This window comes from Crotalus tigris, unplaced genomic scaffold, assembly GCF_016545835.1.
Source record: "Crotalus tigris isolate CLP2741 ecotype Arizona unplaced genomic scaffold, ASM1654583v1 scf7180000019065.834497, whole genome shotgun sequence".
NCBI lineage: Eukaryota > Metazoa > Chordata > Lepidosauria > Squamata > Viperidae > Crotalus > Crotalus tigris.
Window position 1 is genome coordinate 556,512 of NW_024097356.1, and position 16,768 is coordinate 573,279.

The following is a 16,768-nucleotide window of genomic DNA, read 5'->3' on the forward strand; positions in this document are numbered from 1 at the left end:
TTTCCAAAGGAGGGCAGTTCCTTTAGTGTAGCAGTACTAAGTATATATAAATACCGAAAGCAAATATTAAATGAACATAAAAGTAAACAAGATTTTTTTTTCTGTCTGGCGTCACCCCCATAAAAGAAATCTTGATCCTTGGATGGATGCATTAGAAAAGAAAAATCTAAAACTTTTCAACACCCCAGAAGTTGTGCGATCTTTTCCTGTGTGATGTAGAATTCCTTTCCTTCTGCCACTCTCGGAGCCTCTCCTGAAATTCTACTTTTCCTTGACCTGAAAGAAGAAAATGCGGCTGGGGGGGGGGGGTTAAAGAAGCTTTTGGAGCACAGTGATCCCCAGTGAGATCAATTAAGCTTAAACCAGTGGTTCTCAACCTTTTTAATGCCGCGACCTCCAACCGGTCCTAAGTCGAGGACCACTCAACCGGTCGTAAGTCGAGGACTACTCAACTGGTCGTAAGTCGAGGACTACTCAACGGGTGCAGCACCGTTTGCAGACTGGGGCTTTTGGCGGGCTCAGCAGGGCAGAGACAGCCTGGACAATTCCTATTGGCTTTCAAAAGCCAATAGAATTAGACTCTATTCAAGAGAGTCTATTCTATTGGCTTTCGAAAGCCAATAGAATAAAAGGGAGTAGCACAGCTAAGGAAAAGGGGGAAAAAACGGCGGACTGCGTTGTTTGGCGACCCCCGTGAAATGGTCCTTCGACCCCAAATGGGGTCCCGACCCACAGGTTGAGAACCACTGGCTTAAAGGAACGTGAAATGCGCAAAATTTACTAGAGCGTCTCCCCTGGGATCTCTAGTTTTCAGGCTTCCTGGGGGAATTTGCACAAGCGGAGAAGGGAACAACTGAAAAAGTCGGGTGGGCAACTTTAAGACCTGTGGACTTCAGCTCCCAGAATTCCCCAGCCGGCCTTAAATGAGAGAGTTGGAAGGGACAAGAAGGGTCCCTTAGTCCAGGGGTCCCCAACCTTGGCCCCTTTAAGACCTGTGGACTTCAACTCCCAGCTGGCTGGGGAATTCTGGGAATTGAAGTCCACAGGTCTTAAAGGGGCCAAGATTGGGGACCCCTGCCCTAGTCCAGATTTTCTCAATCTGGGCAATTTTAAGCTGTGTGGACTTCAACTCCAAAATTGCCCCGCCAGCCATACTAGCTGAGGAATTCTGGGAGTTGAAGTCTACACGTCTTAAAGTTGCCAAGGTTTGACGCGCTGGTAGTACAGGAGAAGGGGCAGGCTGGCGTTTCTCCTGCTCTCGGTTCCCAAAAGTGTCACCCATTGGGAATGTGCCTTCAAGACCGGTTGAGGCAGGTACGGGCACCTGCAGGGGATCTGGCAGGATTGGGGTGCAGTCTGGAGACCCAAGTCCTCCTGGAAAATAATTGCCCTGCCTCGCATGGACCTTTCCTAGTGAGGGAGGTTATGCAGCGGGAAGTCACACCTACTTGGCTGGATCTGCTTCTTCTCCACCCTTGTGGAAGCTGGACAGGTGTTCCCACCTGTGTTCTCTCTTCCATGCAGTTGAGGTGCTAAGAGGGCTGGATCTGGGATTTGGCAACTCTGCTGAGATCCTCCAGCAGGGATCGTTCCTCTTTTAGGAAGTCCCGTTCAGACGTTGCCTTCAAAACTTTGAGAAAGACCAGGAAACGGCCTCTGATCTTGTTCCTGTGGCCAGCAGCGCACCTGAGTGGATCCTGTGGGGTCCTTGGTGCTCTCTGAGAGTAGCGGTTTTCTTGGTGATGTTTCATGACCGAACTAGGGAACAGCATCAGTGCTAGAAGGTTGCGTAGGACGTTCATCATTCAAGTGGTTCTATGGAACTTTCTGGCACTCATGCTGTTCCCTAGTTGGGTTATGAAACATCTGCAAGAAAACCAGATTCAGAGAGCACCAAGGAAGCCATCCTCCTCCTCCTCCTCCTCCCTTCTAGCACTGATGATGTCACCTACTTGGGTCATGAAACGTCTGCAAGAAAACCACCCAGCTCAGAGAGCACCAAGGACCCCATAGTCTTTCTTTCTTTTCTTTTCTTTCTTTCTTTCTTTCTTTCTTTCTTTCTTTCTTTCTTTCTTTCTTTCTTTCTTTCTTTCTTTCTTTCTTTCTTTCCTTCCTTCCTTCCTTCCTTCCTTCCTTCCTTCCTTCCTTCCTTCCTTCCTTCCTTCCTTCCTTCCTTCCTTCCTCCTCCTCTTCCCTTGTAGCACTGATGATGTTCCCTAGTTGGGTCATGAAACGTCTGCAAGAAAACCACCCAGCTCAGAGAGCACCAAGGACCCCATAGTCTGGGTTGGACTAGATGACCTCCAAGGTCCCTTCCAACTTTACTACTATTATTATTCTTTCTTTCTTTCCTTCCTTCCTTCCTTCCTTCCTTCCTTCCTTCCTTCCTTCCTTCCTTCCTTCCTTCCTTCCTTCTTTCCTTCCTTCCTTCCTTCCTCCCTCCCTCCCTCCCTCCCTCCTCCTCCTCCACCCTTCTAGCACTGACGATGTCACCTAGTTGGGTCATGAAACGTCTGCAAGAAAACCGCCCAGCTCAGAGAGCCTGTCGGACCCCAGAGTTGAAGCCTGAGCTGCAGAGATCCTTTTGAGCAGATTCTGTTGAGGGAAGTGGAGCTCTGACCTCTCTCTCAGCTGGCCACTCTGTGCTTCTTCCTTGCAGGCTGGCCATCACCAACGCCACCATGACCGGGACGCTCCTGAAGATGACCGACAGGAGCCACCGGCAGAAGCTGCAGCTGAAAGCCCTGGACACCGTGCTCTTCGGCCCGCCTCTCCGTGAGTGACCCTCCCGCGTGCCAGGATGCTGGAAGCCAGGTTTCGGGAGGTGGGGGGGGGCTCGGACTTCCACTCCCGTCGCCCTGAGCTAAGCTAAAGCCAAGGAATTGTGGGAATGTGAGTTCAAGCCCCTCGAAGGACCGAAGGCTGGGACGGATTTCCCAGCAGCCCTGAAGCGCTGTGACCTCCTCCCTTCTGGCTTGGCCCTCGCGTTTCTGAGGTTGTGAGCGTGATCACAACTCTTTGAGGTTTGCAGTGACGCCGTGAAGGCCAGCTGCGACTCTCCGGCGAGGGGGAAGTGGGGGAGAAAACGCTGGAAGGCTGCCCCTCCGTGGTGGGACCCCCGTGTCCTGGGGAGGGGCCCAGTTTTAAACGCAGCTGGAGGGCAAACGTGGTTTCTGTGGGGCCCCTCCTGCCTTCTGTGAAAAAAAGGTTGCAAGACGGCTTGCGACAGTGATGGGCAGGCTTCATTACAGTCGTATGTCGAGGAGCACCTGTGGCTCAGAGTTCTTATTTATTTATTTTGTTTATTAAATTTATACACTGCTTATCTTGCAGTTACACTATAATAATAATAATAATAATAATAATAATAATAATAATAATAATAATAATAATATAAAGTTGGAAGGGACCTTGGAGGTCATCTAGTCCAACCCTCTGCTCAGGCAGGAAACTCTATACCATTTCATTCCAGTCTCTTCTTAAAAACCTCCAGTGTTGGAGCATTCACAGCTTCTGGAGGCAGGTGGTTCCGCTGGTTAATTGTTCTAACTGTCAGGTTGCATGATCAAAATCCAGACGCCTGGCGACCGGTTCATATTTATGACGGTCGCAGAGTCCCGGGATATCTGTGTGTCACGTGATCCCCTTTTGCGACTTCCCGATAAGCAAAGTCAACGGGGGGAACCGGGTTCACTTAACAACTCTGTAGCTACGTAAACAACTGCAGTGATTCACTTAACAATGGCGCTAAGAAAGGTTGTAAAACGAGGCAAAACTCAATTGTCTTTCTTAGCAATGGGCATTTTGGACTCAGCTGTGATCGTAAGTCGAGGATTGCCTGTAAATGCAATGAGGGTTTTGCTTTGTTTTGTTTCCTAGTTGCATTACCTGGGTGTGTCTTTGTGTTTGTGTTGGAACTCACACGCTTTTACTGGGAGTGTTCCTATTTTATCACCAGGAAGCTCTCGGTACACTGAAGAAGTAAATAGGCCTGGCTGGGGTGGAGTCTCTTTATGGCCTTTGAGGAGAGGACGGGCAGTCTGATCCGTTCGAACTCATTTGCTGCATATTGGAGGCTTTCAAACTTAATTTGATGAATTCTGTGGCGGTTTTGTGTGTGTGTGTGTGTGTCTGTGTGTAGTTTAAAGGAATAGTTTAGAGAAAGGACAGAGAGAGACCTCAAGGGATTATGACTGCATCTGTATATTCTTCTAATGCTGAGAGATTTCCGAGTTGTGTATATAACGGCTTATGAGTCCTTAACCACTTTACGATTTGTTTAAAATTCGAGTGGATATATTGGCCCTATTTTTTTGTGTGTTTATTTGCTGTTGGACCTGGAGCACTTCATTTCAGCTCTTCACACCAGTGTTTCTCCACACAGGCCCCGTGAAGACCTGCGGACTTCAACTCCCAGAATTCCCCAGCCAACATGGGCTACCTGGGAGTCAAAGTTCACGCATCTTAAGGGGGCCTGTGTGGAGAAACACTGCTCCCTACATCAGGGGTAGGCAACCTTGGCTCTTTTATGACTCATGGACTTCAACTCCCAGAATTCCTGAGCCAGCCATGCTGAGGGGAAAGGGAGAGGTTTCCAATCTGAGTCAAGCTGGCTCAGGAATTCTGGGAGTTGAAGTCCACCAGTCATGAAGGGGCCATAGTTCCCTCATGCTGGCTCAGGAATTCTGGGAGTTAAAGTCCACGAGTTATGAAGGGGCCATAGTTCCCCCATGCTGGCTGAGGAATTCTGGGAGTTGAAGTCCACCAGTCATGAAGGGGCCATAGTTCCCCCATGCTGGCTGAGGAATTCTGGGAGTTGAAGTCCACAGGTCATGAAGGGGCCATAGTGTCCTCCAGGCTGGCTGAGGAATTCTGGGAGTTGAAGTCCACAAGTCATGAAGGGGCTAAACTTTCCCCCATGCTGGCTCAGGAATTCTGGGAGTTGAAGTCCACGAGTCATAAAAGAGCCAAGGTTGCCTACCCCTGCCCTACATCAACAATTTCTTGGGGAAAAAAAGAAACAAATAAAAAACTCAATAAAGGCTTTGTTGAGGGAAAAGGGTCTTTTCTCCTTCTTCAAAGTCTTGCGCTGTTACCTGGGCTTATTTATATCCCGGCATTTTCTCAAAAAGCACCAGGAAGCATCTTTGACTTAGTTTGTATCATCGTAACAATCCTGTGAGAAGGATGAGCTGGTAGGAAATGACTGCAAGAGCTTTACTTTCATAAGGTAGATAGAAAATATTTATTTCAGTGACCAGATAAAGCAGAACACACGTAAACTAAATGCAAAGGGGCAGAGGGGAATCCATCCACATAACTATGGAAAATGGGAGAGATGACTGTTTGAATGAATGAACAGTACTACCAAAGAATTCCATCACTGCAACGTCAAAAAGCATCCCTGAAGATGACAGTGCTAACACTATTACCAAAGAAAATGAAGCAGTCCTCAAGACTTAAGCTCTCCAGTGCTCTAAAGCAGCTGGGACATCAACTCCCAGAATTCCTCAGCCAGCATGGGGAAACTATGGCCCCTTCATGACTCGTGGACTTTAACTCCCGGAATTCCTCAGCCAGCATGAGGGAAACTTTGGCCCCTTCACGACTCGTGGACTTCAACTCCCAGAATTCCTCAGCCAGCATGGGGGAATTATGGCCCCCTCATGACTCATGTACTTCAACTCCCAGAATTCCTCAGCCAGCATGGGGGAACTATGTCCCTCTCATGACTCGTGGACTTCAACTCCCAGAATTCCTGAGCCAGCATGGGGGAAACTTTGGCCCCTTCATGACTCGTGGACTTCAACTCCCAGAATTCCTGAGCCAGCATGGGGGAATTATGGCTCCTTCATGACTCGCGGACTTCAACTCCCAGAATTCCTGAGCCAGGCTGGCTCAGCTGGGAAGCCTCTCCCTTTCCCCTCAGCATGGCTGGCTCAGGAATTCTGGGAGTTGAAGTCCACGAGTCATAAAAGAGCCAAGGTTGCCTACCCCTGCCCTACATCAACAATTTCTTGGGGAAAAAAGATCAAACTGGTGACGTGATCAGAATTTGGTTGCCTGGCAACTGGCATGCATTGACCATGATGGCAGCAACCCAGAGTCACGCCAGCATTGCCTTTTGCCACCATCTGACCAGCCGGGGAAACCAGATTCACTTAACAACTTCAGTGATTTGCTTAAACTCCGTGGCGAAACAGGCCGTAAAGTGAGGCAAAACTCACTTGCCAACAGTCTGTCTTAGCCAGGGAACCTTTGGGCTCACTTGAGGTCATGAGGACTGCCCGTCTAAAGCCGTGCTATGTTGGCACCCTGGTGAAAAGCAAGTTTACCTCAGCGAAGGCTCCCCTGCCACTCCGGCAGGGCAGAGCCAACGCTGTGAGCCTTGTCGGATGGAAGCTCAGCCCAGGGCAGCCCGGCTGCTCCAGGTGCTCCTTCCAGGAAGGCCAGCCTGGGCTGGTTGCTGCAGAGCAGAGCGGCCCTTCGTGGGGCTTCTTCTGCCAAGCCACAAGCCCAGGTGGAAGGTGTCCATCCCCACCCGCTGATCCTGCATGGGCCGCCGGTGACAGCTCCGTTGTAGGTTGCTCCATTGTGAGCAGGAGTTGGAACTGCTCCGAGCGAGCTGGCAGCCAGAGGGCTGCCGTGCTGCTCCTGGAGAACCTCTCCTCGTGTTGCGTGTTTCACAATACGTGAACAAGCAGCAACAGGTGGAAGACCGTCAGGAGGAGATCCTCCCTGGAACGGAGGAGAAATTTCCTGGCGGGGAGAAGGATTAATGAATAGAACAGCTTCCCTGCAGAGGTTGTGGGTGCCCCTCCATCATTAGAAAAGATTGGACAGCCATTTGCCTGGGATGCAGTAAAGTCTCCTGCCTTGGGCAAGGGTTGGACTAGAACAGTGTTTCCCAAACTTGACAATTTTAAGGCATGTGGACTTCAACTCCCAGAATTCCACAGCCAGCATTGCTGGCTGTGGAATTCTGGGAGTTGAAGTCCACATGCCTTAAAATTGTCAAGTTTGGGAAACACTGGACTAGAAGACCTCTCAAGGTCCCTTCCGGCTCTCTGGTTCCATGTTCTAGAAAAGCAGGTTGCACCCCAAAAATCAGGGCTTTCCAGCCCTGTGACGGGTGGGAACCGGATCTAGAAGGTCCCTGTCCCTCTGCTGATAGCCCACCCCCACGAGGGACCCTTCCCCTGCATGGTGGAAGAACCTGCACGATGGCCTGTCTTGGCTTCTGATCGGAAGGGAAGATGATGCCACTTGGTGGATTCCTGGCCCAGCCCTGAGCAAGCTTTGGAAACGGTCCTGGAGATGCAGGAGATCCTGAAGACATGCTCCAGCAGGTCCGCCCTCCTTCCTCAGCACTTGCTCCAACAACATTCCTGTCGTGCGTCGCTTGGTCTCCATATTCGGCCTAGCCTCTGTTTACCTCGTCAGAGTGCTGCAGATTTGGCCTGTGTTTGCACAGAGGTTGCTGTCTGAGAATCCCATTGTGGGTCACCAGCAGTGGATCCCCACCACTGGATCCTTTTTAAGGCCTGAAGACTCCCCGGGGGCTTTTGCTCCCCCTCCGTGAAAAAAAAAAATCCTGCTTATCCTTCTGCTGTTTTACTCAAGGAAGCTGCCAGCTCATGCCAGCGATAAGGCAATTATCCTGCTTGATTAAGAACAATAAGGCTGAATGAAGAACAAATAACTCCTTAATACTTGGTGCAAAGATTGAGTATTGCTACCTATTGCCAAAAAAGAACAGTCTTGGGGCCAGGGGTAGGCCACCTGGGCTCTTTTATGACTCGTGGACTTCAACTCCCAGAATTCCTGAGCCAGCTTGGCTGGCTCAGGAATTCTGGGAGTTGAAGTCCACGAGTCATAAAAGAGCCAAGATGGCGTACCCCTGGGACTCTTGGCTATGCTTTTTTCTTTTTTTTCATTTTGAGAAGACCAGCTCCTTCCTTTCTTTATGCATAGATTTTTATCTTGCTGCAAACTGAAAACATTCCTAATCTCTTTCTAAACCGCATTTTGGGCTACTTCCAGACCGATGGCTGTAAGTTTGTTTATTAAATTTATTTGCCACCCGTCTCTCTGCAAGAAGTCCAGGGAGATATTCCTTACTGGTTGACATCGGTGCGGCTTTCTAACTTCTTGAGAGCCTTGGCCAAAATTCATGGACAGTACGGCCTCTTGAGTTGCTGTTGCTGGTTTTAACTAAAAGCCAAAAGGACACCCTAAAAATCCGCTCTTGGAGCTGCATGTCTGAAGAGGGCTTGGAAATCACGGCCAGGACTCAGGGTGACGTCTCTGCCGGAGACACTTGGAACAATCAACCAGTGGAACCACCTGCCTCCAGAAGCGGTGAATGCTCCAACACTGGAAGTCTTTAAGAAGAGACTGGACAGCCATTTGTCCGAAATGGTATAGGGTTTCCTGCCTGAGCAGGGGGTTGGACTAGATGACCTCCAAGGTCCCTTCCAACTTTATTATTATTATTATTGTGGATCATCGCACAGTCAGCCAGATGTTCAGACTGGATTTGGCATTTTGTCTACCTATCGAGTCCTTACCCAGGACCTGGGATAGGCAGATGTGGATGTTTGATAGTATTACAGGTATCGTCGCAGGATGGAAGCAGTTCCTAGTAAGGCCGCCTTTTGCAATTGACTAAAGGCGAATTTGTCAATGCCAATGGTGTTCAAGTGGTGCTCCAGTTGTTTTGGGATTGCACCCAAGGCACCTATTACTATTGGTACTACCCTTGCTTGCTTTTGCCACAGTCTTTCTATTTCTCTTTGTAGGTCTTTGTATTTTGTTATCTTCTCCAGTTCTTTCTCTTCTATTTTGCTATCTCCAGGCACTGCCACATCCACTATCCAGACTTTTTTGTCTTCTTATCGACAATTGTTAAGTCTGGGGTGTTATGTTGCAGGTGCTTGTCTGTTTGAATTCTGAAGTCCCAGAGCAGTTTAATTTTATCACTTTCTATGACTTTCTCTATTTTATGATCCCACCAGTTTTTGCTTACAGGCAAATGATATTTTTTGCAGATCTTCCAATGCACCATTGTTCTATTTTGTCATGCCGCTGCTTGTAGTCAGTCTGTGCAATCTTCTTTCAACAGCATACCAAGTGGTCCACTGTTTCTTCAGCTTCTTTGCATAGGCGGCACTTACTGTCTGTTGCTGTCTTCTCAATTTTGACTTTATATGCATTTGTCCTTAAGGCTTGGTCTTGTGCAGCTAGAATTAGTCCCTCGGTCTCTTTCTTCAATTTTCCTGCTCTTAGCCATTGCCAGGTCTTGTTATTATCTGCTTTCCCAGCTATTTTTTTAATGTATTGGCCATGTAGTGCTTTGTCTTCCCATGCCTCTATTCTGTTCTTCATTTGGTCTTTCTTGTAGGCCAGTTTGGTCTCTCCAGTAGTCAGTAAGCCTTCCTGATATACTAATTTCAGTGCATCTTCATCATTGTTCTTCAGATATTCTTCCAAAGCCATTTTTTCTTCTTCAACCATCTGATGTACTTGTAGCATTCCACGCCCACCTATTTGCCTTGGTAGATAAAGTCTATCAATGTCACTGCGTGGATGAAGGGCATGATTCATTGTCATTATTTTTCTGGTCTTCCTATCCATTGCTTTTAGTTCTGCTTGAGTCCAGTCCACTATTCCAGCTGTGTACCTAATGACTGGATTGCCCAGGTGTTGATTGCCTTTATGGTATTTCCTCCATTGAGTTTGGACTTTAAGATCTTCTTCACTCTCTTGATGTATTCACCTCTAATCTTTTTCTTGACTTCAGTGTGCTTGATGTTGTCAGCTTGAATTATTATTATTATTATTATTATTATTATTATTATTATTATTATTGATCATCGCACAGTCAGCCAGATGTTCAGACTGGATTTGGCATTTCGTCTACCTATCAAGTCCTTACCCAGGACCTGGGATAGGCAGATGTGGATGTTTGATGGTATTACAGATATCGTCGCAGGATGGAAGCAGTTCCTAGTAAGGCCGCCTTTTGCAATTGACTAATAGCGAACTTGTCAATGCCAATTGTGTTCAAGTGGTGCTCCAGTTGTTTTGGGATTGCAACCAAGGCGCCTATGACTATTGGTACTACCCTTGCTTGCTTTTGCCACAGTCTTTCTATTTCTATTTGTAGGTCTTTGTATTTTGTTATCTTCTCCAGTTCTTTCTCTTCTATTATTATTATTATTATTATTATTATTATTATTATTATTATTATTATTATTATTATTATTGAGCAGGAGGGGGTTTGGCCACTTCCAAAAACTATGAAGGATTTTGACAGAAGGGTTTGGGGTAAAAGATACTTATTTATTTACACTTCATATTTCTCAACCGCCCATCTCCCTCGGAGAGAGACCCTGGGCAGCGTACAACACAATCAATAAATTAAACTTTAAAATCAGAATAATTTAGGGATTACAAAAAAATTAAAGCGTAAAATCACATTATGAAAGTTACAAAAGGTGAAAGAGTTCCTACACGGTGGATCATCAGTTGTTAATACAGGCAGTGTGGGGGGGAGCGGAGGGGGAGTCACGAGGCAAGCCAACCCCATGGCTGTGTGGGCCCATGTGCCCCGCCACGCAAGGCTACACAGCCAAGTGCTCCAACAATGGAAGTTGTCAAGAAGAGACTGGACAGACGTCGGTCTGAAATGGAATAGGGTTTCCTGCCTGAGTGGGGGGTTGGACTAGAAGACCTCCAAGGTCCCTTCCAGCTCTTGTAATGCAGTTAAGTTGGTTAGATCTTTGGTGCTGCAGAGAAAGGAGGGTGGTCTTCACCCCTACCAGGGTAGATGCTGATTCTGCCCACCCGTCCTGAGCCATTCGGACGTCTGCCTTGAGAGCGAGGGGGCTTCTGGGTGGGGGAGAACCCCTCCCCTTCCCTGGGGTCTGGAAGCCAGCAGGAGGTGGGCCTCCAGATCAGATCAAAGCGGGCCGAGCAGAGGCAGGAGAGAGCGGGGCCGGCCTCCTTGTTGAAGCTCTTCCACCTCTGCTTCCCCAGTGACCCGTCACAACCACTTGAAAGACTTCATGCTGGTGGTCTCCATCGTGATCGGAGTAGGAGGCTGCTGGTTTGCTTACATCCAGAACCGCTACTCCAAGGAGCACATGAAGAAGATGATGAAGGACCTGGAAGGTCTGCACAGGGCCGAGCAGAGTCTCCACGACCTCCAGGAAAGGTGGGTTGGCCGGCTCCTCCTTCCAGCTGGAACCTGGGTGAGGACAACGGCTGCCCAATCTGCTCCTTCCTTCCTTCCTTCCTTCCTTCCTTCCTTCCTTCCTTCCTTCCTCGCTCGGTGCGCTTGGGTGAAGCCTGCATGCGCTTCAGCTCCCTTGAGAAATGCTGGATGAATTCCCCGCAGGGTGAGTGTGGTGGGCCTCCACGGGGCTCCTCCTTGTATGTCAGGGAGTTGGTTGCCCCCGGCCCAGTTCTTGTTTCAGTTGGACGTGCTCTGGCATGTCCGGAGAGACAGGAGGATCTGGACAGACTTGAACACTGGGCGCTATCTAACAAAATGAAATTCAATGGTGAAAAAAGGAAGGTTCTACATTTAGGCAAGAAAAACCAAATGTACAGGTAGAGTATAGGGGGTACCTTGCTCAATAGTATCAACTGTGAGAGGGACCTCGGAGTCCTAGTGGACAATCCCTTAAATAGGAGCCAGCTGTGGGCTGCAGCTGCCAAAAAGGCCAACACAGTGCTGGGCTGCATTAACAGAGTGATAGAATCAAGATCACGTGAAGGGTTAATACCACTTTACAAGGCCTTGGTGAGGCCACACCTGGAATGCTGCATCCAGTTTTGGTCACCTCGATGTAAAAAAGATGTTGAGACTCTAGAAAAAGAGTACAGAGAAGAGCAACAAAGATGATTAGGGGACTGGAGGCTAAAACATATAAGGAAAAGCTGCTGGAATTGGGTATGTCTAGTTCAATGAAGAGAAGGACGAGGGGGGACAGGATAGCAGCCTTCCAGTATCTCAGGAGCTGCCCCAAAGAAGAGGGAGTCAAGCTGTTCTCCAAAGCCCCTGAAGGCAGGACAAGAAGCAACGGATGGAAACTCATCAAGGAGAGAAGCAATCTGGAACTAAGGAGAAACTTCCTGACAGTTAGAACAATTAACCAGGGGAACAGCTTGCCTCCAGAAGCAGTAAATGCTCCAACCCTGGAAGTTTTTAAGAAGAGACTGGACAGCCATTTGTCCGAAATGGTGTAGGGTTACCTGCCTGAGCAGGGGGTTGCACTAGATGACCTTCAAGGTCCCTTCCAACTTTACTACTATTATTATTATGTCCCCAAGAGGTGCTGCCGAAGGAGACGTGATCCAGTAACAGGAGAGAAAGCCTCTTTGGCAGAAAGGGAGGTGGCTGAAACGAGCTCCTTGCTCTCTTCTCCCTGTCATCCCCGCCTGCCCCAGATCCCCCCCCCCGTGAGGTTCTCCCCCCAGACCCTCCTGCGAGAGGAGGTGGGCCCTGAACCCAAACGAAGGAGGTTCCGGAAGATCTCCAGAGGAATCCCGGGACGCTCCCGCCCTGCCCTCCTTCCTGCTTTGCCCTTGCTCTCCTCTGGGTCTCCTCTCCAGCTCCTCTGCTGCGTTTCGGCCGCGGCTGCTGCTCCTCCGCAAGGCCTCCTGGGCTCCGTCCCTCCCGGCCGCGCTCGGCCCTGCTCTTGCTCGGCTGGGCCCTCCCCGCCCCAGGGCCCATCGTCCCCCGCCTCTTTCCCAGGCTGCAGAAGGCGCAGGAGGAGCACCGCACGGTGGAGGTGGAGAAGGTCTCCCTGGAGAAGAGGCTGCAGGACGAGATCAGCATCGCCAAGCAAGAGGCGCATCGGCTGCGGGAGCTGCGCGAAGGGACGGAGAACGAGCTCAGCCGGCAGAAATACGCCGAGCAGGAGCTGGAGCAGGTACGTCTGGTGGAGGGGGGCAGCCCCTACTAGGGACCTGGGGTCCTTGGCGCCTTCCGAGCTGGGTGCTTTTCTTGCAGAGGTTTCATGACCCCACGAGGGAATGTCATCAATGCTGCTGCTGCTAATCATAGCACTGATGATGTTCCCTAGTCGGGTCATGAAACGTCTGCAAGCAGCCAGGCTCAAAGGGCACCCAGGACCCCCCAGGTCAGCCCTCAGCACAGGAGACTCTCTTTTTAGGAGAAGGTCTGTCCAGTCGGATGGACTGACATCCTGATTGCACTCCTGTTCACTCCTCCTCCTTGCTAACCCTCCTCCCTTCCAGCACTGATGATGTTACGTAGTCAGGTCATGAAATGTCTGCAAGAAAACTGCCAAGCTCAGAGAGCATCAAAAGTTCTCCTTCTCTCCCAACCCCTCCTCTTTTTTTCCCTCCTCCTCCCCTTCCCCCCACCCCACTAACCCTCCTGCCTTCTAGCACTGATGTTGTTCCCTAGTTGGGTCATGAAACGTCTGCAGGAAAACCACCCAGCTCAGAGAGCGCCCAGGACTTCATAGTCTTTCCTTCCTTCCTTCCTTCCTTCCTTCCTTCCTTCCTTCCTTCCTTCCTTCCTTCCTTCCTTCCTTCCTTCCTTCCTTCCTTCCTTCCTCTTTCCTTCCTTCCTTCCTTCCTTCCTTCCTTCCAGCACTGATGATGTTTCCTAGTTGGGTCATGAAACGTCTGCAAGAAAACCACCAAGCTCAGAGAGCACCAAGGACCCCACAATCAATCTATCTATCTATCTATCTATCTATCTATCTATCTATCTATCTATCTATCTATCTATCTTCCCTCCCTCCCTCCCTCCCTCCCTTCCTTCCTTCCTTCCTTCCTTCCTTCCTTCCTTCCTTCCTTCCTTCCTTCCTTCCTTCCTTCCTTCCTTCCAGCACTGATAATGTTTCCTAGTTGGGTAATGAAACGTCTGCAGGAAAAGTGCCCAGCTCAGAGAGCACTAAGGACAGTTCAGACATTCTCTTCTCTTGGCACCTGACCTTCCTGCTTCTAGAAGGTTCTCCCTCTCTTGCCACCTGTAAGACTGGCCCCGGCCCTCAGCTTTCTTTAGGTCTGCGTGGCTCCTTTGACTCCCCCCCCATTGCAAGGGGGAAAGCCAGTATGATCTCCTGAGTGCTGCTATTGCCACCTCCCGGGGTTTTGCCCAGAGGAGACCCCCCCTCCACCCTCTGATGCCCCCCGGGGGCCCTTGTGCTGATCCTACCCTCTCCCCCCCCCCAGGTCCGCATGGCCCTCCGGAACGCCGAGAAGGAGCTGGAGTCGCACAGCAGCTGGGCGGCCCCCGGGGCCCTCCAGAAGTGGCTGCAGCTGACCCACGAGGTGGAGGTGCAGTACTACAACGTCAAGAAGCAGAACGCGGAGAGGCAGCTGCTCCTGGCCAAAGAGGGGGTGAGTGCCGGGGGGCGCTCTTGAGACTCCCCCCCCTCCACATCCCACCCCAAGCAGCCGTACCCAGCGGGGGTCCCCAGCCTCCGTGACGACTCGTGGATTTCAACTCCCAGGATTCCTCGGCCAGCCGTGCTAGTCGTCCACGGCTAGCCGAGAAATTCTGGGAGTTGAAGTCCACGAGTCATCAAGTGGCCACGGAGGCTGGGGACCCCCGATATATAGGCGGTCCTCAACGTACAACCACAACTGAGACGAGAATTACTGTGGTTCACTGAGGCAGTTGTTCAGCAACTGATTTTATACCTTTTCTGCTGTGGTGGTTAATTGAATCTGATCAGCTCAGGGGGTCGTTCAGGTTCCTGGCGCCTGAAATTTGTCTGGAATGGTCTAGTGTTTCTCAACCGTGACCATTTTAAGGCATGTGGACTTCAACTCCCAGCCAGCATCGCTGGCAGTGGAATTCTGGGAGTTGAAGTCCACATACCTTAAAATGGTCAAGGTTGAGAAACACTGGTCTAGGGTTTTCCTGCCTTAACGGGGTTGGACTAGATGACCCCCAAGGTCCGTTCCAACTTTATTATTGTTGTTGTTATTAAATGGACTCAGAACTGGGTGACCGGAGGCCGTGGGGCGCAGGGGTGCTGCCTCTTGGGTTATTACCATCAGCCTCCGGAAGTCGTGGGCCTCCATCCCTGGAGGCGTTTTCAGAAGAGATCAGACCGGCCCCCGTTTGGGGTGGTGGAGGGTCTTCTGCCCGAGCAAGGGGTTGGACTAGAGGACCTCCCGGGCCCCTTCCAGCTCCATTCTGACGGATTGACGGAAGGCAGACTTCCCAGCAGATCCCTCTGCAGCCGGTCATGGGGAGGGGGGCGGGGATGGGGGACGTTTGGCCCCACTGTTTGAGTTGTGACGTTGCCCGATGCGCTCTCCATCCTCTCCTCCAGGCTGAGAAGATCAAAAAGAAGCGCAACACACTCTTTGGCACCTTCCACGTGGCCCACAGCTCCTCCCTGGACGACGTGGATCACAAGATCTTGACGGCCAAGTGAGTTTGTGCTGCGGATCATTCCCCCCCCCCCAGGGAGCCATGGCGGTGGGGGCGTGGCCTGCTCGGTGGGGGAGCCCAGGGAGGGACCCCCACTCACCTGTCAGGCTGTGACCCCCAAGGCAGCGGCAGCGACGCTTGGAGGGGGGAAGGGGAGACGGGCTTTATGAAGTTTGCCATGTTACTAAGCGAATCATTGCGACTGTTAAGTGAATCATGTGGTTGTTAAGCGAATCATCGACTTTGCTTGTGGGGAGCAGCCGGCAAAGTTGCCAGGAGCGGCCACGGGACTCTGGGAGGCTGCCACCGTCTTAAATATCGGTAGTCCTCGGCTTACGACCACAATTGGGCCCCAAATTTTTTGTTGCTAAGTTGTTCCATGAGTTTTGCCCAATTTTATGACATCGGTACATGTCAGTTGCCAGTTGTGATCAATGTCCATGGGATGCTGCAACGGTCGTAAGTGTGGGGACTGGTCCTGAGTCACTTTTTTCAGTGCCCTAGTAACTTCAAACAGTCACTGAACAGATGCTTGTAAGTCGAGGACGACCTGTAGTGTTGCCTGGGGGGGGTGCAGGACCCCACGGCGGTTGTGCTGGCAGGCCTGGACTCTTCCCCCCCCCCCAGTCCAGCCCTTGTCTTGATCCCACTGAGCCCCCCCCCCAATACAAGATACCTGAGATGCAGATAACTTGGTTGTTAACATCTCACGATTGATGTTGATGGCTTTTATTTAGTATCCTGTGACGATCCCTGAATGCTGAATCTTTTGGTTTAGGATGATTCTGTTTTATGACGATTATGATCACGATTTATCACTTGCCCTTTATACGTACACTGAGAGCTTCTGCACCAGAGGGAAATTCCTTGTGTGTCCAACAAAGAAATTAATTTCTATATTCCATATTCTATTTCTACTTCTATTGTATATTCCATATTCTATATTATTCCACATTCCATAGTCTATATTCTATATTATTCTATATTTTATGTTCTATATTATTCTATAGTCTCTGAAATTTCATTTTAATGTATGCTGATAAGTGTATATTCACAGTAACAATAAAGTTATTATTCTAGTCTATTCTGTATTTCTATTCTATTCTATTCTATTCTATTCTATTCTATTTTATATTTCTTTTCTACGCTATTCTGTATTTCTGTTCTATTCTGTATTTTTATTCTATTCTGTTCTATATTCTATTCTATTCTATTCTATATTCTCTTCTATATTCTATTTTGTTCTATTCTATTTTCTGTTCTATTCTGTTCTGTATTTCTATTCTGTTCTATATTTCTGTTCTGTTCTTTTCTATATTTCTATTCTATTCTATTCTA

General features: G+C 49.6%; 1 protein-coding gene across 4 annotated transcripts in view; it reads left to right on the plus strand.

Moving 5' to 3' along the window:
* STIM1 (stromal interaction molecule 1) overlaps positions 1-16,768 on the plus strand; it is a 93,781-nt gene that overhangs the window by 70,244 nt on the left and 6,769 nt on the right. For all 4 annotated transcript variants that reach the window (XM_039358733.1, XM_039358734.1, XM_039358736.1 and 1 more), the window contains exons 5-9: positions 2,660-2,775; positions 11,041-11,218; positions 12,764-12,941; positions 14,218-14,385; positions 15,330-15,430. In XM_039358733.1, coding sequence (XP_039214667.1) covers positions 2,660-2,775; positions 11,041-11,218; positions 12,764-12,941; positions 14,218-14,385; positions 15,330-15,430 — 741 coding nt within the window. The remainder of the gene's footprint in view (positions 1-2,659; positions 2,776-11,040; positions 11,219-12,763; positions 12,942-14,217; positions 14,386-15,329; positions 15,431-16,768) is intronic.